Below are 24,984 nucleotides of genomic sequence, written 5' to 3' on the forward strand. Positions count from 1 at the left end.
GGGGGGGTCAGTGAGGGGAAGCGGGGGACGGGGGACAGGGTGGAGGGGGGCGAAGGGTCACTTCGGGCCGTGCTCTGCCCGGGTGGCCCGGCGGGGACCCCCGGGGCTCCCCGGAGGCTCTGCCCGCTGGGCTGGCTCTGCGGGCCGGGCCGGGCCGGGGGCTTCCTCGGCCGGGAAACTCATCCGAGAGCCGGCTCATAGTCCAAACTCGGGCTCTAAACCTGCTTTAAAAGCAAACAAGCGGCAAGCGCGCCGGCCGGAGCTCCAATTCCTGTGCGGTGCTGTCCTCGGAAGCGCTTGGGCTGTGACTAAAAGTAAAACCTGGTTTTTCATCGGTGTTGCCGTCCTGTTGCGTTCTGTGAGAGCGCTTTCACCTTCCTTTAAGTTCTTTAGCTGAGGCAGCCCCTTTGGTATTTCTTTGTTTGATCTGTTCTCTCTTAATGTTGGCTGAAATTTGAAACGTCCCTGCTGTGCTTTCTCGTTTAATTGTTCTTTCCTTCTGTTTGCGTGCAGATGAATTATTTACCTCTTTGCCTTGCACTGGGTTGTGTTTGTCCAGGTGAAGGTAGGTGAGGGCTTGGTGCCCCTCTCTGGGGCTGGAGGTACTGGAAAAAAAAAAAGAGTGTGATGTGAGAAGGTGCTTAATCGAGGCTGAAATGAAGTAAAAAGCCCCTCTTCTCAAACATTAGGATGTTTAACTGTTGCTTCCACAAGCCTAGAAAGGGAAGTGGGAATGCTTCTGATTGCTCCTCCAATGTGTAAAGAAACCTTGAATTGTATAGGAGTGCATTTTAAACTTGACGCTTGCCTTTGAAAAATACGAACGTCAGCAAGTCCTAGGCAGAATGGGGTTTACTCACAAAGGAAGGGGAATGATGAAGTTTTCTGTGGTCCATTCTTGGTGGGTAAAAGATTGGTTCAGCTGAATTAGCTTGATGTGCTAGTGTTGTAGAAGTTGCATGGGAGTGTAATTAAATTCCTCTGCCTGCTGTGATTTCAGTATAAATGCCTGTTGCTCTTCAAACATACCGTTTGAATTAATCCACATTACTTTTAAGAGTAGACAAGACCTAAAATTGTAACTTTACATAGTTTAAATTCCTTTTCAAATGACAGTTCAGAAAAGGGGGAAATAAAGCCAAAATGAGGCCACTTATGAGGGAACCTGGCTGGCACACAGTTATGCCAATTGAATTTAATTCCTTGGATGGCGATGGTAACAACCCCCTTTTCCCATTCAGAGTAGGTTTAAACTTGTTCGTCCCAACAGTGCTGGAAATGACTGCGCTGGTCTGTCCTAAATTAGTGTGGTTTGAAGTGTGTCAGCTTGTACTTTCACAGGGCTGGCTTTGTTATCAGATAGTATCTCAAAGGGTGTTTTTGTAAGGAACGTTTCCTTTCTGGACTACCAAGAAATGGCTGGATGAGCTGTATCTGAGGCACAGAGCATCCTCAAGTCCTGGAAGATTGGGGGGGGGGTCCTGTTGGGAGTATGGGCCAGTGCAGAGAGGCTGCCACAAACAAGGGGCATGTGATTGCATCCTTGTTTTCATGCCGCTGGATCAGTAATCTGTGATTATACAGCCTTCTACTTCATTCAATCACTGGTTAATTTGATTTCCAGTTTAATTTGATGACAGTTTTGAGAGCCAAATCACTTGTATTTAAACAAATGGCTTCTATTTTGATCAAATTTCATTGTGTTTGGCATGTGTTGGGTCATTATATGTATTAAAAATCGCTGACACTGCAGTTCCTGCAGGTCTGTTAGTTGGTGATGAATATTCAGTTATGAGCTATACAAAACCTGTGTCTGGCGGGGAGTGGGGGGGAGGGCTTAAAGCAAAACCCACGCAGTGATGGAAGTTGCACTGATACTAGTTTTTTGTCGCTGTTCTAAGAGATGCTGTGCATGAAGCGAGTTGCAGATATCCTTGGGGTCATCTGGGTCATCTCAAAACATGTTCATTTTTCAGGCAAAACCAGAACTTTGGGCTACAGGGAGTGCAAGGAAGCTGGTACGGCTGTTGGGGGCAAAGATGTCATCTTGTTCCTGCTGCCATTAAAGGTGGGAGTGGAGCGTGTATAGTGAAGAGATGCTTCATGTCATTCAGAATTGGTTCCCTAATTTTGTTTAGTTGGGATTTTCTGCATACAAATGCTGTGTGGGTTTTTTGTGAGTGTGAGAATGCTTTTTTTGCTGGCGGGTTTGGAGCCCATGGAAAACTAATAGATGTGCAACTGCGGCAGCGTTAAGCCTCGGCTTTGTGTCGAGGGGAAAAAAGCCCTTTCAGAGATCTATTTTTATCATTTAATTAGTAGCTCTTGCTGACTTGTCAATGCTGCGGTGATAACTATTTCCAGTTCTTTTCTGCGCAGTGGGGTCACGCATTAGTCAGGCAGTGAATGCACCAGCCAGCAGTCATACCCTTGGCTGGCTCTGGCTGGGGGTTTTTAACTCCTTCCAAACTGTGCCCCCAAATCCAAGGGCAGATTCTGGGTGAGGAGTCAGCATATAGGTACACAGAATTTGGGGAATCTTCAGCTGGGGCTCTCAAAGTGCTTTCCAAATGGTGACTGTCCTTAATTTTTCTCTGCCCTGGAGGACCTTTTGTATCTCATGAGGATCTGACGTGTGGAGGTTGGTGTGATTTGCTGATGGCAGGGTGACAGGCTTGGGATCGTAGGTAAAAGACTGCAGATTTCCCAATTCTCCCTCTTATCTGCTGGTTTTGAGTGACTCAGATCAACCTTTCGGGGCTGGAAGGTGACCACGCAAAACCTCTAGCAATGACTAATTATGCATTGGTATTTATGCTCCTTGCAAATGAGGAAGTGCTGTTTTCCTGATTTCTAAATGAAGCCCTTAATCTATAGATACTGTTCTTGTGTTGCTCGTTCTAGTGCTTGTGGTGTCGACTTGTTTTTGATTATCAGCTGTGCTGTGATACGGAGGTGAGAGGCAGCTCTCTCCCCAGCTACAGCCTGGTTGTCACACTGTTTGAATTTCTTTGTTTACTGATGACTGTATGCTCTTTCCACGTTGCACTGGGGAAGAGATGGGGGAGGGAGGACTAATTATCTCCAGAGAGAGGCTTTTAATGCTATTAGTCAAAGGAACAGGCTTCATCTCCTAACTGAATGAATTGTGTGAAATAACATGAAGCACCGGTGGCAAAGATAGGAAAATTGAGAGCAATCCAAATGATTTCTCTCTGCTGAGTCCTGGAAATAGATAATTTTTTTTTTTTCCTCCCAAGCCGTTGGCTAGCTGCAGCAATCGGAGGAGGGGGGAATGGGTAAACAGATTGTTAACTTTATTCTTTTGTGTTTGTGCTTTTGGCATGCTGATTACAAAACATGGTTACGAATTGCTTACCTACCAGCTGCACAGCTAAGTTCAGAAGTCGTGATGGGCAATGCATTATCACGAACTAATTAACCATGGCTGCTGAATGTCATGGGGCAAAATAAGGTGCATACTGATGAGGTCGGTTTGTGCAAGTCTGGCACTTCTCTAGCTCCTGCACTAAGCTCCTTGACTACTCCAGCTGCATGCCTTTTGAAACAGATTTGGTAAAGATCATTGGACTTTGGTGAGGCCTCATGGCGCTGAAACTAGAGGGTTTGAACCTTTTCATTTTGCCAGCTCCAGAAAGCTTCTGCTACAAGGATGAACCTCTTTGCAGACAAGTGAGGTACTGGCAGCTGGGTTTTCCTTTAGCCAATCCACAAAAGTGAACCCCTAATTAGAGCTGTGTTGCTGTAGATTAGATTTTGTTGTCTAAAATCCATCAAGATTAATTCCCACCATTGATTTTAAACTGGAGGCAGACCCTTTTGGGCTTCCTTCATTGCCGTGCACTTGTCTGCAGGAGAGCTGAGTCTCTCTGAATGTGCCTGCTTTTCTCCCCTAAAGACAGTTAGATTTTAAGGGTGCAAGGAAGAAAAATTTGGCCTCGGTCCTACTGAGAAGCCTTGATTTGCAAACTTAGATCAAAGTCTGAGAGGCACTGTCTTGAGTGGTGTCTGCACAGTGTTTAGCAGCCGGGCATGCTCAGGGCTCTTTCTTGGTGTTACAAACACCATGTTGCAAAGGGTGTCTTAGCAAAAAAAGAGGTTATTGCTAAACGTGGCCTTCAGGTAGGAGGTTAGGATTGCAGGCCATGTCTCAGTGGGTTTGCAGGGACTGTGCTCATGGAGGTAAAGTTTCCAGAGGTGCTTATGGACAGGGGAAAAGCCAAAGGTCATTGCCTTCAGAGAATTTGAGCTTTGAACAAAGCATGTAACTGTCTAAGCCAGTTAAGGGGACTTTGGCATTTCTGTACTCGCATGCTTTTGAAGGTTGCGTTCTGTTGTCTAATTCTTCTCTCCTACTTAAAGTCAAATCAGTAATGTTTATGTCACCGACTAAATTCACTGGTATAGGTCTGGGATAATCGGCTGTTCTAGCAGGGCCTGCTGGAAGTGTGATTTCAATCAATATCATTTCTGCCTTGGCAAGAGCTCCCCTGCAGATGCGTAAAAGTGCTGGTGGTGGTATGTTATTGATTACTCTCATCTCCAGAGCTGTCTAAAAGTTTTTGCTGGTTTGGTGTACTGCCAAGATCCGCAGGAAACAGGTTTGCAGGTACAGCTATTACCAGCAAGCCTTTGTATCCTAGTGCAGAAGAGACTTCAGTGGGTTTACGCAGGGATAGAAGCAGGGTTAAGAGGGTTTGGACTGGTCTTTGCTGGCTGAACAGGCTGCCTCAGGTTCTGTGGGAATGCATTTTTTTTTTTTTTAAAGCAGTTCTGCTGCAATGTTGACAGTGGAAATCTGGATGGACCCACAGAATTTCAGTTACTGATCTGTGCTCCTGTTATGGAGTGACCTTGTGCTGCCTAGGTTATCTTTATCAGCTGGGACCTAGAAGTAGGAGCATAATAATTACTGAAATAAATGATAGGCTGTCTGATTTGTGCTAGCAAGGGTGGTGGTCTTATTGTTGGGGATAGTAAGTCTAGTCTGTTGCAAACCAGGTGTAATTTACTGCTAGGTGGGAAATGGCAGAAGTAGGAAAAGGGCTGTTAAGTCCATTTGGGTTTGTTCCCCTTTAAATGGTGTTTGTGTGATGCAGAAAGAACAAATAATTAGAAGCAGAGTCTTTTTCACTTACATTTTTTGATTAGTAGCAGGTGAGAAGTGGCATGTACCCTGTAGAGTCACTGAAGCTTCATTTACATTGTGCTGAGAGTTAAATTAGTGCTTATATCCTGCTCCTAACTTGATCTGTATCCTGTTCCTCCTGGCTGTGGATCAGGGCCAGAGGTGAGCAAGGTCAAAGAATTTTTCATCTTGTACTTCCAAATCAATTTTTAACATACAGGCCCACAATTATTGACAGAAAAAACTGAGATTGCAGGCATGCTTAAACACGATTTCTCTTGGCTCAGCTGTGCCTTTTTAGAGTAATATCAGCCTTTGGGTGGAATTGTCAAATGAGTGCTGTCAAGGCTCTCTTGGCTTGTGCTGTCTTACGGCAGTTTTGAAATTAGCTATGGCTTTAGGCCATCTGGCTTTTCTGTTACCTGTTCAGAACAAAGTGAAGACAGTTAATAGGGGGCCGGCACTGGCAGAGCGAGGAAACTTGAGGAAAATTCATACCTGCTAACTCAAACCTGACACCTAACATTACAAGAAGTGGGGTTTTTGCTGTTGTTATTGTTCTGTTTCACTTGTCTTATAAATACTGGATTTTTTTTTTTTTTTTTTCTGAATAAGAAGATAAATAGCGTTTGCAGGGGGGGAAGTTCCTGGGCTGGAAAACTTGGCTCATGCATGGGCTGCTCAGTTGCTGTTGCTGATACCTGAGTTCAGGCTGGCTCCCTCTGTACCTTAGCCAGGGAGGCTGTTACTTGGGAGCATTAAGAAAGTATCCAGCTTCTCTGGGGTGTGTTGGTGGGCTTACACAGAATGCATCTGGTGGAAATAAATAAGGGAGTTTTCAGGATTAATTTATTAAGCAGGCTTTCTGAGGTGTCTTGAACACATGGCAGTGCATGCAGTCCGGTCACCAGCATTAGGCATGCAGAAACCTGTGTGAACGCATCGGGCTTGGAAAGTAGAATGAGAGAGTGCTGCGAGACTGCTGGATCTCCAAAATCAGTTTGACACTAGTGATTACATTAATCAGTACTATTTCTCATCTGCTTTTAGCTTCAAAACGAAGCCTTCAATCTGTATTCTAATGACTGGGTTCTGTCTACCTATCAACTAGACTGAGTACAGGGAAAATAAGGATGCTTGGGTGGACAGGCCTAATTTAGCTTCCAGCTGTGTTGCTGCCATGCTGTTTGATGTCAGGCAAGTCACTTTTTCCTGTACCTGTTTCATCCTCCTGTCTATCCTCTCTAAGATTGCGTGTACTTAGTGAGGGTGTAGTCATCCTTGTGTTTATAGCTAGAGGGACATATTAATGCATCTCGGCCCTAAGGGCTGTAATTAGCAGCCAGGTTATACTGGTCTGGGTCCCATCGTACTACGTGTGGTACAGTGTGTAGATGGGGCCTTTAGTAAATAGAATATGAATAACAGGAGGAAGCATTTGTCTGAGTAGCAGGTATGTGTTGGGTAAGTCCGGCAATGCAGATGGGTATTGCTGCTGTGCTCTGGTTGAATCAGCAGTGTTCAAGTAGTTGTTTCTTAATGTGCACCATGTCCTATATTTTGTGAATGTGTAATTTGAAGTTTTAGTTCTGCATTTTTTTTTATTTGCTTGTTTTTCCAGGTTTCACACTGGACTTTTCTGCCTGTGGATCTTGTTTTCTGTGTTAAGTTCCTTTGCAGGGGAGGATTTTTCAGAGCTTTCCTAGTGTAATAGGAACAAGCTTGCCTTGATTTTTTGGTAAATTACTGCTGCTCTTGGAAAGTGGTATTTATAAAGCTGCTGTGCTATATTTCAGTGTGGAAAGGGAGGCCGGGGGAGAAACTAGCAGAAATCTGTTTCTCCTTTAGTATGAAATTGTATAGGTGGTACTCTTGCATGGAGAGAGGAGCAGTCCTTGCATAAACACTGGCTATATTAACATTTCTAACTAGTAAATTTATGGATAATCTCTTCTTTTGGAGGATTTATTCTGATTTGAGAGCATTAGTCTCTGGGAAAATTAAACCTCTTTTAAATCCACTTTGTTCAGACTCTAGACTGGGGAACTGCTGGTAAGCCTTGCCATCTTCCTTCAGCTTTTCTGCAGGCTTGATTGGAAATGATGTGCAGAGAGACACAGCTGGTCCAGAGGCATCTGGGGTTTGGTTTTAGGTGCTTTATCCAGTTGTGTCAAAATGGATTTGGAAACTGTTCGCTCTGTTCCTGTAATGAGTGCATGCAGCTTTGAGCACAGCCAAAAAAAACCAAGCCCCTAAACCAAACAACCCAAAAGGTAAGAAAGATTAAATGTTCATGGGAACTGTGAAGTGTCTTGGTAAAGCTGCTTGTCTGCACGATGCTGCAGTTACGAGATGCTGGGGGGGCTGTCTTCGGTGACTGAAATGTCAGTCTGCCTGCTAGTGCTGGACGCTTCCATGATTACCAAGGCATACCTCCATTTCACGTAGCTGATTCATGGCCCTGTATATTTAATCATAGTTTCTATAGCAGTTAAATCTTTAACGAGAGGGTGGAGTTCACTTTCAGTTCATTGCAGGTTTTTCGTGAATATTATGGCCGATTCATTAATGTGTTCTGCTGATCAGAGTCATTTTTATAGGGGACTAATGTTGAAGGATATTCTGTGTTTGTGGTGCATGAAATGAGTACTGAAACAACTCTAGCTTTTTTAATAGTTGGCATGAGCATTTCTTTAGGTTGGTTTGTACCATGCTGTGTGGCTGCATTGCTAAGTAAATGCAGAGTCGATTTCCTCATATTGGTGCAAGATGTTTAGCTTACTACCTTTTGATTATCAGCTAAGATCGTAGAACTACCTGATCATATATGGGCGGATTACGGTGAGTCCTCCTGTGCTCTCCACAAATCGTTCCCTCGGGGCTTGACATTATCTGTTGGCTCCGTAAGTTATTGGGACACTCTTTACAACTGCAGTTTAGTCCTGTCTTACTGAAAGCTCAAATTCTTAGGTATTTCCAAGGTGACTTTGCTGCAGGAAGCTGTTTGAGCCTTCATTCTTAATACCAGTAGCAAGGGGTTTGATTTGCATAATCAAGATAATGTGGTGGATAGTGTTTCTTTGTGTTTTTAAAGCCATGTGTTGTCTTGCTGTCATGTCCTATAAAAATATGGTGCATTCTTGAACCTAGAGCACAACACTGATCCTGGAGAAGTGCATTAGGTAAATGGTCCTCAGTGAGCAGCACTTCTGGGATGGATGACCATGCTGCTAATGAGTTGGGCTTCAACAAAGCCTCGTCTGAAGTTGGTATTAGTGGTTGCTTTTGGCAAGGCCTGTGTCGATTGTCCATTCTGTTCATCCTTGCACCCCTTTTGAGCATGAACGCTTTAAAAACAAATAAAGCTTTCTCGTCCAAAATTCTGGTTCTGATATGGCACGTGACGTTCTTGTGACAACGAGGGCGGTTGAAATAGGAATCTGTTGGGAATGGATTTGTATCTGCATTTAACAGGAGGAGAACGTGTCTGTTGCCAAGAGTCTGTCGAGGAGATGCTGGTTAAAAATCATTGTGCTTAGCTTACTGTGTGCAGGGTTTACCAGCAGCAGACTGACTTTTGCCCGTATCCCCAAGATGAATCATGTTTGGGGTTAAACTGCTGTTCAAAAACAGCCAGTAAAGTGGCTCAGTTCCATCAGTGATATTTTATTGTTTCACCCTCTATGGTGATGAGCTCCTGTATTACTGTAGGTGTCCCTTCCACGCCCGTCCCTTGCAGTCAGAGATCAGAGAAGATTTTCCTGTTACACAGAGACTTTGCAGGTGAAGTGGAGGTCCTGGATTTATTTGCCTGTTCTGTTACAGCCTTGAAGGCAGAAACAGTTTTGTCCTTGCTTTCTGACTGTGGTAGCTGGGTCATGAGATCTTCCAAACCTGCATTTGTGGAGCTTTCTTGCAGTTGCAGGCTTGAGTCTTAAATTTAGGGTCCCCACAGGCTCTGTCTTCAAAAAGAATTACTTGCTAGAAAGCTGTATTTCTGATGGCTGATGCTAACCAAGCTGAGCTGTCTTGCAATTGCTGTTTGACTGTGTTTGAAGTAGCCATTGTGGGGAGAAATATTTGCTGTCTTTTATCAGAGTGCTTGTCGAATAGTTTCATTCAGTGCACTCGGCTTTTTAACAGATGGGATAGATTTTTGTGAGCCTGGGCAACCACAGGAATTGTTTTGCAAGGTGAGACATTTCTGTTGTGATGGGCAGGAGAAATAATAACGTTGTGTGATTCATAAGAGTGATGAGACTTTGGTTTTGGATCGGTGAACCTTTTTTTTTTAAGGATATTAGCATTTGTCTTCAAAGAAATCTGAGTTGAAAGCCAAAAGTTAACAGAAACAGTTCCTGAGCGGTGCTGATAGGATGGGTCTTGTGGCTAGAGCTCCCAGTACGCTTGAGGGGACTGGAAGAATTGGTGCTTAGGCAACATGAGCCACACAGCACCGCGCTCACAAATTCCTCCCCTTGTGCTCGGGGCGTGGAGAGGGAGGGTGGCACCGAGGGCAGTGCTGCGTGGGTGAATGAGGGCTCTGCCTGGGTGCAGGTTGCTGCTGTGCCGGCCACAGCTTCTCCAGGGGCCTGGGAGCTATGGCGTAGCAGATCTGCTTCAGGTCTGCTGGGGTAATGATGAACCACACAGGGAATGCAGTCCTGTCAATAGCCAGTGTTTCAAATGGAAGCGTACTGCAGATGGCCAGATTTCCTAAATGGCACATAGAGACTGCAAGTAGGGCAGAAGGGAAGGAGATTGCAGTCTCTGCTTGTTGTGCTTGGTGTGCATTGGAAAGCACTAAAGGAGCGGCCTCTTGCACTGATTTTGTGTCTTGGCAGGGGCAGCAGCAAGTATCTGTTTGAATAATTGGCAGTGGCTCTCTGGTGGCCAGGTGCTCCATTTGCCTAGTGCAGCCCTGTTCCTGCTGAGAATTCAGGTCTAGCCTAAATACCTGCAGACTTGAGGGATTATGTTGTTGGGGGCAGGTCCTGCAGGAGTGAGCAAGGCAGAAGTTAGTCTCCCATTTCAGCATTTTATTGCTGGCTCTCAGGGCTATAGCTTCCTTTGCAAAGAGGTTATTTCCTTCCTGTAACATAGCATTGAATGGGAGGAGAGTGTGCAAGAAAGTGAAAATCTGTAGTTGTCGGTGGTGATGACTGAGCCATTACATTTTAAAATTAGTCACAGTTACTATCTGGGGACATCTGGGGCAGGTAATATGTCAGCTAGATTGCAGGACCTGATCAGCTGGTTGAGAGAGACAGTCCCCAGAAGTCAGAGAGAGTGCATGTGTGTTTTAGCGGATTGCAAGTTTAATTGGCCTACATGTGAGTTTGAGCTGTTTTTGTGGCTGGAGGATTGCTGATTTATGTTGTGATCCCTTAACAAAACAGTTCTTGTGGAGGCAGACTCTGCCATTAGGCTTTGTGTCTCGGGCCGCTGCAGTACAAAGGCTTTGCTGGAAGTGGAGCGGGCGTTCTGTGCGTGCCTGTTGTGTCCATCTGTCTGCGCTGGCTGAGGGAGAGCTGGAATTTGGAAATGCTTTTAATTGTACGGGGGAGCAGGTGGCTTTCCATTGCATGGGTTTACAATGAATTGTTTATTCCGGTGTAGATTGGGGTGGGGTTTTGTTGCTGTCTGTTGTTCCAAGAAAATGGGAGGAATGAGGGGCAGAAAGGGTGGAACTGGTTGGACTGGAATTCCAGGGTCATGCCTGGCCTTGGGTTATGAACAGCAAGGTCCTGCTCATTTCAAAACCTGGGGCTGGCAAATCCTGGTGCGTTGGAATCTGTTGGTGTTTCAGGTTTTTGCTCCTAAGTGTATCGAGGGAGTTTAATAATAGTTTTGTAGCAGAGATCTCAAATCATCTTATAAATATGAGTAAACAATCCTGTTTTATCATAATACTACCTACTCGAGAGTATCTAGCATAGGTACTCACGACTTGGGTGATCTAGCTGGCTCAAACAGCACGGAAAGGTAAGGGTGGCACCTTTCCCTTGTGTTTGCTGTGGGAAAAGGCATAGAGGAGTGGGCAGGATCTGATGATTCATGTCAGATCTTTCAAGCCTGTTTGTGGTGCTGGGAAGCCTGACTTGATGCCTTCCTAACCCAATCTTATCCCTTTCTCTGTGACAGCAAGCTGTGCTCTCCAGTGTGAGACCCCTGTTTTGGGCTGCAGCTGTGTAAACGCCTAAAACTGCTATAGCTGCTGAAGAAGAGGTCCTGTGTATTCAATCCCTTCCACTCAAACAACTGTTTGTGGGCCATGTGACAAACAAATTGAGGAACTGAATTGAATTAAAACCAGCTGTTTCTGCACCAGGCTGGTTTTGACTGGGGTCAGCTGCTCGGTGAGATTCCTGGTGCCAGCAGAGAGGAGAGCAGCAGAGCTGCTCTGTGTGCTGTCAAGCGCCTGTGAAACTGTGGCTCGTTGTCTTCTGCACGGAGCTGTTTTGGGGTGCAAGTGCAGTTGCTGTGATCTGTGTTTGGTGGTTGTGCCTGCATGCCCTCGCCTGGTGCTTGCCACTGAATTGCTCCCTTGAGGAAGCTTTCAGGTTTAGTTGTTTATCCAGTTTCCTTTTCAGTTCAAACAAACCCAAAAGAGCTGTGATGCTGCAGGCATGGAAGAGCCTCACTGAGCTCTAAATGGTTAGGATGTTTTGTTACTGGGGGGCTTTTACTCAGTCCCGTTAATTTTTGTGGGAAGCCTGTTCTTTCCTTTGGCTCACACAGATGAATGCTTTCTCCTGACAAAAAGCTTATTTTATCCCAAATGCACTACTATGTTATATTTTTGCAAGACATCAGGGAAATTGGTGTGCTTTGGTTCTTATTGTGGTGTGCTCTCTTTGCTGCAAATGCAGGTATGGGACATAGAGACCTCATTAGTTTGTGCTATGGTAAAAGCATACTCAAAGCTTGACTTTGCAGCAATTTAATACCCAGACCTAACCCAAGGCTGAATGGAAGTCTTAGCGATGGGGAGGGCGGTTGAAGAAATCAGTCACTACATTCCCTTTGGCTGCTGAAACCAGGATGGAGCTAGGAAAGTGTTCGGTTGAGTGGTCTGAGCTAGTCCCTGCTGCAGAGCAGTTACAGCTCAGTCCATGGGCTGCCTGTCCCTGGAGCTCCCTACCCATGTGGAGGGACAGGAGATGCTGCAGAGAAGGTGCAGTTACAGTTTCCAGCAAATAAATTTACAATGAAGCAAATGTCTGATAGTTGGCAGAGCTCCTGCAGCTTTCTGCATGCTCAGTCCTCCTCTTGGGATGTGAGAGTGCAAACCTGTTAGCTTAAGTCCCAGTGAAAGCTGCTGCAGGTTTGCGTTCAATTGTGTGTGGGTGTTTTACAGCTCACTGTATTCTGGGGTAGCTGTTTATTGCTGTTATGCAGCTGTTGTGTATCTAAACACTGTTTTTTGTGGACACCTCTTTGTGAATTGAAGTGTTCCTCAGATGAAGTCATTTAGGAAATCTCCATTTATAGGCAAACCCCAAAACTGGCTGACAAATACCCTCTGTGGCCTTCAAATGAATTAAATCATCTGTCCAACTTTGACTTATGTCAAAGGGGAAGGGTTACCTACCAATTCTGAAGATTGCTGTAAGCATCATTAATTTACAGTGTGACGCTGGGTCAGAGTGGATCATGCTTCAGTTCCTTTTTACAACAAAATAGCTATTCCTCAATATCTTTTTTTTTATTGCAGAACTGATTTTCCCTTTAATAAACCTGTCACTGTAGGTCATTATAATCTGCACAAACACTTCCTTTCACCATCTTACTACGAGGTGTCCTTTTAGAACAGCTTGGCTTGACATTCGGAAGTGGGAAGTGATGGTGTGCTGGGCGTTTACATGCAGTGATGCAAGCCCTACATGCAGGGACCGAGCTCCTTACCTTGTGTGGCAGATGTATGCAGCAAGTCTGTTGAATGTGTGCCGAGTCGCAGTGTACGTGCTGGAGATGACTGTCAGCAGTGGCAAAGTGGTGGGTTTTGTTCCTTAGAAGGGCATGTTGTGCTGGGGTAGGGATGGAGAGGGCGTTCGACTGTGTGGCTTTCTGTGGACGTATCTAACAGGGTTAGGTGTTGAACGTGAGTGGGTATGTGTTGTGCAGTCACTCTGTGGTTAACAACATCTCCTTGGAAGCATGGGCCGTGCTGAAAAATCTTTTCTCTCCTTAAAATGGAATATTTTACCACCTGCTACCTTCTCTAAGAACTGAACCAAGGTGTGTTTCACATGACTGATGTCAGCTTTCATTTAAAATGAGTACGTTTTCCAGCTGTAGGTAAGGATACAATCCTAACATGATTTCAGCATATTTTTACATTTCCAGAAATGCTCTCGGCTTATACTCGTGGCTGCCTGATACGCACGCAGGTTTCTAACTCCTGGGGCTTACTCAGAGCTACCTTTGAAGTCTTAAAAGTGTAGCAAAGCACTTTTTGTTTATTTTGAGTTTACATGGCTCAGTATGGATTTAGGTCCTGCTAGTGTTAACATTTTTCTTAATATGCCTCTTCCCATATTACATTGTTTAAGAGATCACATTCTCCTTCAGTTTCATTCCTTTTCATCTATTTTGTTGCTCTGATATTGTTAAGTCTGTTCTCGTTTAAAATTTGCTGGAAGTGCTAGTGTGGGTGGAGGGAGTATGGGGTACTTTTGTAACCATTCTTTGTGCTGGCACCTATCAAAAGGTCTTGTTTGCTGAGCAAACCAGCAGCTTCTGGCTAGTTGATAGCTGTGCTTGGGGGAGGGGGTCATGGAGTGTTTTAATGAACCTGCTCTGATGTCCAAGGACACAGCAGTGGAACAGAACAGAAAGGCTGAATGTGGCATACAAGAGAGGTCACCAGAAAGTCATAGCTTACAGTTGAAGCTGCTCGTTTTTTAAGGATTTTTTCCTTGCTGGATTTTAATTCTCTTCTGAAGCTCCTAACAGGCTCTTTCTCCTATTGGACTTCTACTGTATCACCTTGTGAGGTGTATATAATTCTCACTTAGCTCTTAGATGGATTTATTCAAGGTGATCCAGAGTCAAGTGATCTGACAAACCACCCAGTTGTGCTGGTTCCCGAGGCAGGGCTATGAGGTGCTGGACGTACCCTGAGCACTCGTGTCCGAGGCATGTCTCCTCCTGTGTGGGAGATTCTCCACTTGTGAACCAGGAGCTCACTGTGCCAGGTATGCAGACTGGAGAGCCGGCTCCAGTGAGCTTACAGTTAATACACCCCACCTGAAGGCATTTCCTCAGCTAGCAGCTTCTGTGCCTTGGAAATGTGTTTGAGATACTTGATGCTTTCTCCTTCTGTGTCCTGTCTGTTCACTGATCTGCTCGTTGCTGTTGAAATTGATTCCTCTTGTTTAATTTTGCACAGTTGGTAGGAGAGCAGTTTTCACTGGGTTTACTTTCTTGGACCAGATCAACTTGCCTGCCTGCAGGGTGTGATGTGAGATTTGCTTGTTCAGTTGGGTGTTTTTCTAGCCATTGTTACGGTAGAAGGTCCTTTTGTGGCTGAAAAGAAGCTGTGATAATTTGTTGAGCTCTTAATGCAGCTAAATGTGCTGGGTGGAAATTGTCATCTCTAAACTGAGAGTTAGTAGAATGGCAATGAGAGAATGGGAGCAGGCTGAAAGAAACATTCCTGTTCATGGTGGAGTTTCAGGAGATCACCACCACCTTTTTTAAGATTATCCTCCTTGAGGTTTGGGGGCGTGTATCAGTCCAAAACCTCCAACAGGTCTGAAAGATGAATGACTATGTGTGAATTAGCAGTGGTATTGATCCCTATCCGGAGGTGTTTGGAAGAGCCTTAGGAAAGGCACAGCTTTCCCCTGAGATTAGAATCAATTTAGGGCATGTGAGGCCAGATTTCTGTAGCAAGCACGATCCTCATGCAAACTGTGTTGCTGCTTCATAAACTTGGTGCACAGCAATGGAGAACTACAAATGATTATTTTTTTTTTAAAGGAAATGTTCTTGTTCAGAAACTTTATGGGCTTGTTTTCATGGTGGGATGCCTCACTGCCTGTACTTATGTTATAGAGTTTGCCAGATCTGCAGTGGGAATTAATTTCTCTGTTTTCCTAGTTATGGTTGGGGCACCTTTTTATTAAAGCTGGAGCTGTGGAACACAAGAAGAATAAATTGCCTGGGGAGGGTTTCTTTAAGGATATTCGATATCTTAATCAGACGTAATTAGAAATTACTGTAGTGAAACTGTGAAAGAAAAAATAAGGCTACAACTGAATTGCAAATTCTGCCTGAACTGCATACTGTACGGCAAAATCTGAATGAAAAGATGAAATTTAAGGCTCCTGTAGACGCAGTGACGTGATTCCAGAGTGTCCATTCAGAAAGAGATTTAATTTTAAATAGCTGAGCTGTGTCCGGTTAAGGAGGTTGACTCTATACTTTAGGTTGATAAAGACACCTACACAGCACAGGTTTCTTGTATCTCGCATTTTTTCAAGTGGGAACATTGCGTTGCCTTTCAGTATGGAATTTGGTTAGAGGTGCCTGTTTTATGTACTCGAATGTGCACCAGTGAAAGTGTGGGGTTTAATCAGGTTGTGCGTACCCTGCGGTCTGTTTATCCCAGGAAGCAGTCGGACATGCGGCGGGGAACGAATGTGCGAGGTGCCTTGGGAAAGACCCACATGGCAGGACTGCAAATTTGGCCACTGCCTCAACTGCTGCTGGCTTTTTCAGAGTTCAGGTGAGCTTTCTGACAGATTTGTTTTAGCACTTTGATAGTGGCTAAGCTCATACCTGTTGCTTCTTAAAAAGAGGCAAAAAGAAACATTTTGGCAACTGGCTTTGCAGTGGCTGTGGCAGAGTGGCCTCATTTTGGTGAGGAAATGGTGGTTGCAAATGAAATCGTCTATCGAGTCATAATTGCAGGGGCATTACCACAGCATTGCAATATGTACTCAGCTACTTTGTTTTCATTGAAAGTTTGACGAAAATGGAAACCACAAAACTAAGGCAAAGGTGGTTTGTATTTTACCCGAGAAGCCAGAGGTAAATAAGTAACCCTGTTATTACGCGCCTTTTGGGTGCGTGTTGCAGTGCAATGCAGGCACAGATTATATATAGCCTAGATGATATGTGCAACCCACAGTCCTCAACTGCACGCCTTAATGGTACGTTGAGGATGGAGCTTTTTGTTGCTGATACATCCGAACAAGCTCATTCTTATGCTTCATGGCAGACAACTACAAGCAGAGGACTGAGTTCATGTTTTCAGTAGCATTCATCAGGTTAAAATGGATTTTGTTCAATAGATGCAGTTTTTTCTTAGGAGGTCCTGTTGGGGTGTAAAAGCAGCTTTTGCTACTTCAAAAGCTGTAGGCTTCCTCAGAAACAGTAAAGCCTTTTCACTGAATCAGTGCTGTATGCAGTGCTGAGACCTAATGAATGTGATGATTATCTCTGATCAGTCTCTTGTGGCAGAGGTGTGAGATTCTTCGTTGGTCTCTGTACAAATTCAAAAAGGGTGGAAAATAATTGTTAAAGCTAAGGAAAAAATGTAACTTCATCTGTACAGTCGAGTGCAAGTCGGCAGATGCATTTATTTCTATCATGAAATTGCTATTATGAGTCTGCTTACTTTGCAGTATTGGATCTTAGCTTCAGACAAGCTGTCCCATGCTTTTGGGCTGCTGCAGTTTCTTCACCCTGGAGTCAGTAATCCTCTCATTTCTAATTGTGTCCATGGTTCTGTACGGATAGAGTTGGTTAGAGGTTTTTCGAGTAAATTTAAATTGTCTGTGAGGTGTAGTACAAGAACAAACTGTTGTATGAGCAGGTATATACTGATCACAAAGGAATTTTAATTTCTGACAAGCCCTATTGTGCTGAAATCAGTTGTGCAGAAAGACATGATGGAAACATGCCAGTTCAGAGTTGAAACAAGTGTGGTACTGCTGGGGCTGGGATTTCACAGGAGCTGCAAGCTGACCTTTAGTTGCTTTTGGAAGGGAGATCTCCTGAGCCTCGTGTCTGCCATGTTTTCTCCCTTAAAAAATGCTGAGGTTAGTGTTTTTGTGGCAATGCAACGAGCTAGAAAAGATCTGGGTGAAAAGGAATCCTTTTACTGGTGGCGGTTTAAGGCAATCAGGTTGACTTTTGAGTTTGAATCTTAGATGCTCAGTGTTTACTATGTTGTGTGTTGTTTTATAGCCTTTAGGAAGAAAAGGCATCTCAAGACTTTCTGTTCTTAATATTCACAAGTCTGAGGAATGGGGACCACACTCCTGAATGCTTTCCCTTTACACTAGTATAACACTCTCTGAAAGGTGAATTGGACTCTAGGCATTTCCTGATCTCCTGTGTGTGCTTCCTATTACTGCACTAATTAATTTATACAGAACTTGCTCTGGTGCGGAGATTGGTCTGTGGTCTAGGCTTGCAGAAACTCAGCTGGTATTTTTGTAGCTAGCTAGGGATGCTCTGGTGCTATGGTGGCTCAAGCAGCAATAACGTTATTCCTAATACGGGACTTAAGTAGTCAAGAATTCAGTTGTCATTCCATGCTTTTTGGAAAGAGGGAGAAATAGAAACTAGAGCTTAGATTTTGGGCAAATGAGCTCTGTACTTCAAATATTCATTGTTTTTTTGCCTGCAGTATGCTGAAGCAGGTGCTGGTGGAGCCTGGTTCATTTTCTTAAGTCCCACTGTGCAAAAATGAGTTGGGTACTTGGATAACTGGGATCCTCTGTGGAAACTGCTCTACAAATACATCAGTTCTTTTCCTTCTCTCCTTTTGGTGTGCCCAGACTTTTCTGGTTAATAACAAAATGTGTGAATTGCATTCTTCAGTATAATAATTTATTAACACTCACATTTAAGGGTTCGTATGTGTTGATGGATTAAGTAGTGTGTTTCTAGAACATCTTTAATATCCTGGTTTTAATTATATCAAGCTTGCTCTTCTGGCTTTTTTAAAATGCCAGGCCTGGATTGCTTTTAGTTCTCATCTCTGATCTCCACAAATGGGCTATTTTGTTTATTCTGTGTTATAATTAAATATACATCTTCCTCTATTGAAAAGATTTCTGCAGTAGAATTGTTTTGCAGCGGTGGTGGTGGTGGTGGTGAGTTTTGACTGTTGTGGTTCTAGTCTTAGGTGTTGAGCCGCCTTGCTGAGCCAAGCTAAAATCTTGTCTTTTATGAAACTTTTCCAAGCTGAAACCTGCATTGCTAAATGTTGGGCAGACAGCTGATGAAACGGAGTTTTGAGAGGATGGGGCACTAAATACCAGCTGCACACAGACGTGTGGTAACCTGCAGGTGATGAGTACATCTGTCAAGCCTTCTAGGGAAAAACTTCCAAATCTACTCAACAGTAGAGGTAAATCTAAAGTTTTACAGTCTAGCTGTCAGTCAGGAATCCAGAGGGTAAGTAGTCTCTTGTTCTTGGTGACTTAGAGCTTCCATCTTTTGGGAGGTTATCAAGGAATAGCCATGCCTTGCTACCTCCCTTTGGATGCTCTTACTCCTGTGTCAGCTTCCATGATAATAAGAACAAGAGCATCTGTCCTCTGCATGAATCAGCCATTCTGTTTTAATTTTACCCTCTGTTTTTATGAGGAAGATAATTTTGGTAGAGGCGAGCGAGCCCTTCAGCTGCTTCAAGGACGGTGAGTAGGGAAGCTGGTTTGCTATATTCATACTGCAGGTTTTTTCCCCTGCATGCATCCACACCTCCAGAGTGGTTGATCAGCTGCCAAAAGGTCTGGAGGCGAATTTTAAGTGTTTACCGTACTGATAGCTAAATAGAAATAGCATTTGTCACTGGGAGCTGGCTTAGAAGTCATGCTCTGTTCATCTCAGTGCCATGCTTTCCTATAGGCTCTGGCTTTTTGTTTAAGGTTTGGTAAATATGGCTCATTCAGTGAACTGAAACACCTTGGAGAGGCTACAGTGGCTTTTTGAGACTTGGTATGATTGTTTCAAGCAGAAATATGAAAAAAATTTGCTGTGTTTGGCTTGTTAGCCGAGTGAGGTGTCCATGTGCTACTGTGGGAGTCCTAAATAAGGTAGTGGTTTCTAGGAAATAGAGTATTGCAAGTTTTAATTTGGTTTTGAATTGCTTTACAGTAGGAGTCAATCCCCTCTTGAAGAGGGGGAAACTGAGGCACACGTAGAGAAAGGGCCTTGTCCGGGGTCCAATGTGCTGGTCAGCAGCAGAGCTGCAAGCGAAGGTGGATCTGGAGTCCCACTTCAATGTTCTGCACAGCGTTTCGATGAGCATTTAAGGTTTACTTTGCGCAAGTGATGAAAAAACCTACTTGCCTACCACATCTCACAGTCACGGAGGATGCAGCTCCCTTTTCCAGTTCCTCTCTGGTAATGTTATATTACTGTGCCACCCACAGGCAGCTACCATGCTGCTGAAAAATATTTGCTGTTTGCATGGGGAGCCAGTTATCAAATGTTAAATCTATGACAAAAATCTGCTGGTTTCATTTGCTGCGATATCTACTGTATTTAGGTTTCTCAACTCTAGTTATTCTAGTGTTCTATTTAAATTGCATTTATAGTTGTTATACTATTTTTCTGATTTTTCCACTGTTTCCCACTTCTTCCACAAAGCCCTTTCCTTGTGCTAAACAGCTGCTGTGTTCCTGCTTGAAGTGATTGCTTTCCAACAAGTGAAGAAATGCAAGCCGCGTTCCAGTCTGAAGTGTTGGGGTCCTTGCGAAGAGAGAGAAGCTGCAGGGCTGTTAATTATTGGTGCACCCTGTTCATTGTTGTGTTGCCAGATTTTGGCTGTGAGAACAACTTGGTTTAATCCGTGTCATTTTATTGAGGGGGAATATTCTGATTTACCTCCAGGATGCACAGGAGTTGACCTCTCTGTTGCGCTGTGCGTGATCAGTGCAGAACAAACTGTGTCAGCAGAGGCTGCTTGGAGGATTTTGAAGCCAGCATACCATTTGTAGCAAATGATGTTCAAACCGTGATAACTGAAGGACGTGAGCAAACCAAGATTTTTAGGTGGAGTTGATTTGTTATTAGATGAAGTCAGAAAAACAGAGAAGCTTCTTGGCTTCCGCTGACCTGAAGAAGGGCCTGTGCATCTCTCTCTTCCCCTCTGTACTGCTTGGTCCAACAACAGGTTAAGTCTGCCTTCACACCTTGTCTTGTAATTTATAGTAGTGCATTTGGCATGGTTGATTTGTTTAGGCTTTTTAAGAATCTCCCTTGTGATATTTAAACTCTCATCTGTGCACCCGTGCTATAAGCTGCCCCTTGGGAGAACTGTTCTGTGCTGTTGAGTTATTCTGCTTTGTAGAACAGAATTTTAATATTGTTTACCATGCTTTTAATCTTATGGCTGGCAGATAAATTGAGTTACTTTAGCCCTTCCCCTGGGGACTTCGTGGGGCTTCATGAACAGCGTACCCATAGCATTAGGTGGAGTTATCTCAGCTTTGCAAAAATCCACTCATCTGTCTTTCTGGAATGAGTAATTGATTGGTGAGAGAATAAAAAGTTGGGATTTTGGTTTTTTGAATTGCATTTATAAAAAGGGATGGACAGCCAGATCTGGTGGGGCAGTTGGGAAGTTTTTATTGTGAGTCCAACCTTTCAGAAACATCTGCAGCTGGCTTTGATGCACTGAGAAGAGGCCTTCTGATGGCTTGGTTCTACCATTCGAGTAAAATTCGGCAAGCCAGGGATGAAAACTCAGAACCTCCCCAGACAACCTGTGTGATGAAGAGCAGGCTGCTCTGTGCCTGGCCTCAGCCTCCCAGCTAGCCTTATTCTTCTTATCCACTTTTTCTTGTTATAATTGTGAGCTCTTGCAGGCAGGAGCAGTCTCATCTGTCATGCAGTCCAGCGGGGACCTGCTCAGGATTTGGGCTTCTGGGTGATGCTGTAGTACATAACAATTTAAAAATGGTGCAAAGCAAAGGACTGAACTAGCATAATGGATTAGTATTATATTTGTTTATTGATTGACTGTTACTAGCACCATATTAGGTCAAAATAAAATATCTTCTAGGAGGTTGTCAAGTGAGTTTGGTTTCATTTCATGGCTATGCCACTGGAGCACTCAGTAATGGTCTGTATTAATGCAGGACCTTGTTCCTCAGGCTACTAGATGTTTGTTAACACTTCCCTCTCCCTCCAACTGATGGATATAGTTCAAGACTGTTATAAGAACATCCTTTCTCTCCCCCACATGCTTTTTTTCCAAGACAGCCTCCGGTTTTGTGTCTCATTACAGTAGGAGCCCTGTAGTAGCTGCCCAGCTGCTGTCGCGTCCCCCTCTGGAATGGTGATTTAGAGCTGAGCCAGGATGGAAACTGGCTTTCCATGCCTAAGGCAAGCCTGTTAGCAGACGCTGCGGAGAAGTAATGTGCCACTTCTGTTTGGAAGAGTTGTCAGTTTTCTAGTTTAGTTGGGAAAAACAACCAACATTGGCTTGGTTTTTAGTTGGACTTTTGGAAATGTCCCTTAGTCTTTTGCAGGAAGCTGTTCAGTGTTACTGGAGGACATGAGCAGTCCTAGATCAGAAACGCCTGTGAGGACAGAGTGGTACAGCTAATGAGCTTCACTGTGGAGGAAGCTGAAAGCATAATGTTCAAGAGGTCTGGGTAAGCGTTGCTGAAAATGAGACTATGAGAAAGTGGATAAGCTGGCAATCAGTAAAGCTTGTAGCTGAATGTGGATTGCTCGAGGCTGGAAAAAACAGTGGCACCTTAGTGTGCAGTTTCGTGGTGACTTAGTGTTTGGAGCCAGGGCTGTCAAGATCTTGTCCATCCCAACCCACTGTGTGCTCCTCTGAAAGTGCTTGGTTTGCATCTGGTCAGCTTTGGTCCCTGGGTGGCTGGATCAGTGCTGGCACAAGGAAGGGCTGGGAAGGCACGGAAGGAGGTCCAGAGTCTGGGCGTTGGTCCATTTGGGTTGCTGTGGGACCGCATCCTCAGGAGGATGCAATGGAGCTGAGCACATGGGTATAGAGCTGGGACAGATGAAATTCCATGCTTCAGCAGAGAGCATGTGAAGACTGAAGAAACAGGGTAGAAAACATTGTAGAATATACTAGAGCATGGCTGCAGAGCAGTCATTTTCTATTGTGTGTGGATTAGCTGCCTAGCTGGAAAAAAGCCATCACCTTGCTGCTGAGAGTTCAGAGACGGGTCAATGGAACAAGAATATATTCTTAGATTGGTATGAAGAGGAAAAAAAAAAAAAGAAAAAAGAGCGAAGTGTTTGAACTAACAAGCCAGACAAAGGCCATGCTTCTGCTCGCTGTGATGCTGAGCAGCAGCAAGGGGCAGGCGGCAGGGCTGCAAAGCGGTGTGTCCCGGAGCAGTGAAAGGAGCTGTGCTGGTAACAGGCGGCTCTCCGGTAACAGAGGAATTTCACACAGCTGTCAGGCCCAGGGAATGTGTAAGCACTTTGAGGACATGAATATTCAGAGGAGCTGTAGCATGTGTCATGCTAAAGGAAATGCAAAATCCGAGTTTTCTCAGGCTTACGTTGTATCTGGGAAACGTCTGACAGTAGGGGATAAAAGGAATTTTCAGTTCTGCGGGGCAGGTTATCTCAAACTGTCTGTTGCAGAATACAGCTTCCCAATTAGCCGGTCCTAGTTAACGCTGGCAGCAGGATCTGCACTACTTAATCCATTGCTTTGGTGAGAAAGTGCCCGTTTCTTAGCGCGGGCAGAGACGTGTGCTCCTGCTTTGGCAGCCTCGTGGCAATGCTGTGGGAGTCCTGACTTTGCTCCCTCTTGCTCTAACCCGGCATCGCTTTTTCTTTCTTCGATGTACCTTTTATGCTTGTTCTATTAATAATCAGATGATTGTGTATTTAGTGTTTTGCTCAGAAGGATCCCTCCTCGTACAGGCTGAGGTGCTTCCAGCCGTGCTGTCAGGCGATGACAGATGTCCTTGGTGCGTACAGTGAGTGTCCAGCAGCGATGGGCTGCCAGGATTAGTATTCCAGGCACAAATGTGCCCCTTGTAATATGCAAAGCTCAGCGCAGCCTGTGCAGGAATGCCCTTGAAAGGCAAATTAAACCGAACTCCCTGGTGGCTCTGGGGGAGTAGGAGGGTTGCTGTCATCTATGTGAGGTTCAAGTAGGTTTTGAGGTGTCTGCTTTTGTTTCCTTTCTGCTTTCCCTTCCCAGAAGGGCTTACTGAAAGGGCAGGCAGGGAGACCTTACCTGCAAATGCCCTGTACAGTAGAGTTGCTACTAACTGGGGGTTTGGGTTTGTGTGAAGATGCTGACTTTATAATGATACTTGTGAAAATCATTATGGCTCTTCCACCTTCAGTGGGGACCATTTGTTCTAGTTTTTGCAAATGGTGTCCTTGATGCAGCCTTCAGGCATGTCATGTGGATGTACCGAATCATGAATCCAAAATGCATGTGAAAGTTAGCTGCGTTTTAACAGTGTTAGTGGATTAAGCTGGAGGGATTCTGAGGGTGTTTCCCAAGTAACCTCGTGGTAATCTGCCTCTGAAATGAAGACCATGTGATGTTCTTGGGTGACTGACTTGCTGCCCAGAAGTCCGCACAGATAGCGCTTCTCTTTGCTAAGCTGTTTAAATGCTGTGATTGCCAACAATGTTTTGAGAGTTTAATGGCTTTGTCAAGGTGTTCCTCCCCATCTAAGAATATTGCTGCAATGGTATTCTAGCTGCAACAGAGAGTAGCCTGGAGCATGGTTGTCTGATCAAAAGAAGTGTTTCGCCCACACAGTTCAGCAAAGCAAAGCTTAAAAGCCCTGCTGGCGATAGCTTGTTCAGGCGCACTTCCAGTGATGGTGTGGTAGGGTTATCTCCTCTGACACCACAGCCCTGTGATGCTCCAATGCTGTCGCGCAAGCTGAGCATGTGCTGTAAAGTCAGCAAATTATCAGATGGAGATGATCCATCTGATCTGATGTTGCATTACAGCCAAGAAACTTTGCTGCTGGGAGGTAAGGTGATGTGCTGTCCTAGACTTAGTGGGGAAGGGTTAGGCTGAAATGGGCTATGCATAAAAGCTAGCTTTGACTTCTCAGCACTGGAAGCAAGCTTATTTTGTAGCTGTTTCTCAATCACCCCATGCTGTGCCTGTTGACATTTCCTATTGTGGTTGTCTTAGTTGGAACTGCAAGCTCTTCAGGACAGAAGCTCCCTTTTTCTAAAATGCTGAGCGTGTTTTTACTACATAATATATCAGAAACAAGATGTCTCCTGATTTCCCCAAACTTAGTTCCTCTTGCACCTCATTTCAGAACTTTCTCCAGAGAAAAGCTGAGTTTGCTACTAAAATCCTAGTTCCTCCTTTTGTCTTCTCCAGTACGTTCAGAACTGTCTTGATGTTGTGTGATATCTACAATACTTCCTGTGCATGTGCTATTCTGCCTTTGCTAGATAAGCAATAGCTGTTGCCTTTTACAGCAGACACATGCCGCCTTGAAGAGGCAGATGTGGAATGTTTTCCCTGGGAACAAACATTTGATGCTTTGTAATTATTACACCTTAATTTTGTTTCTCTTTTCTTTCCAACACAGCATGTGTATGATTAGAGGCTACTGATATCTTCAAAGAGGGGTGAAGATGCCACACGCTCTTGTTCCTAGTTTGCTGGGGCAGGATTTCTACTCTAGGTTCCCTCCACGCTGGTTATGTGTAGACTGAGCAGAGCTGATAGAGAAGTGAAACTAAACCTGAGCTTTGGTCATACTTGGAATTTTAATTTGTGTGTCAATTTTGTTTCCTGTTTTTGTAGGAATTGCTCAGAAAGCTAGTGTGCAAGAGGAATGGAAGAGAACACTGGTGAGTACACTCTTGGATATCTTACC

The 24,984-nt window shown here is 44.4% G+C and overlaps 1 protein-coding gene across 3 annotated transcripts in view; it reads left to right on the forward strand.

Annotated features, from left to right (window-relative positions):
* Positions 1–24,984, forward strand: part of PHACTR4 (phosphatase and actin regulator 4) — a 79,043-nt gene that overhangs the window by 11,123 nt on the left and 42,936 nt on the right. For 2 of the 3 annotated variants that reach the window (XM_010576185.1, XM_010576187.1), the window contains exon 2: positions 24,912–24,958. In XM_010576185.1, coding sequence (XP_010574487.1) covers positions 24,943–24,958 — 16 coding nt within the window. In that variant the 5' untranslated portion in view covers positions 24,912–24,942. Of the gene's footprint in view, positions 1–24,911; positions 24,959–24,984 lie in introns of those variants that run through there. The other variant, XM_010576186.1, reaches the window with a different exon arrangement.

Source organism: Haliaeetus leucocephalus, unplaced genomic scaffold (assembly GCF_000737465.1).
Source record: "Haliaeetus leucocephalus isolate CR32 unplaced genomic scaffold, Haliaeetus_leucocephalus-4.0 Scaffold517, whole genome shotgun sequence".
NCBI classification, from domain to species: Eukaryota; Metazoa; Chordata; class Aves; order Accipitriformes; family Accipitridae; genus Haliaeetus; species Haliaeetus leucocephalus.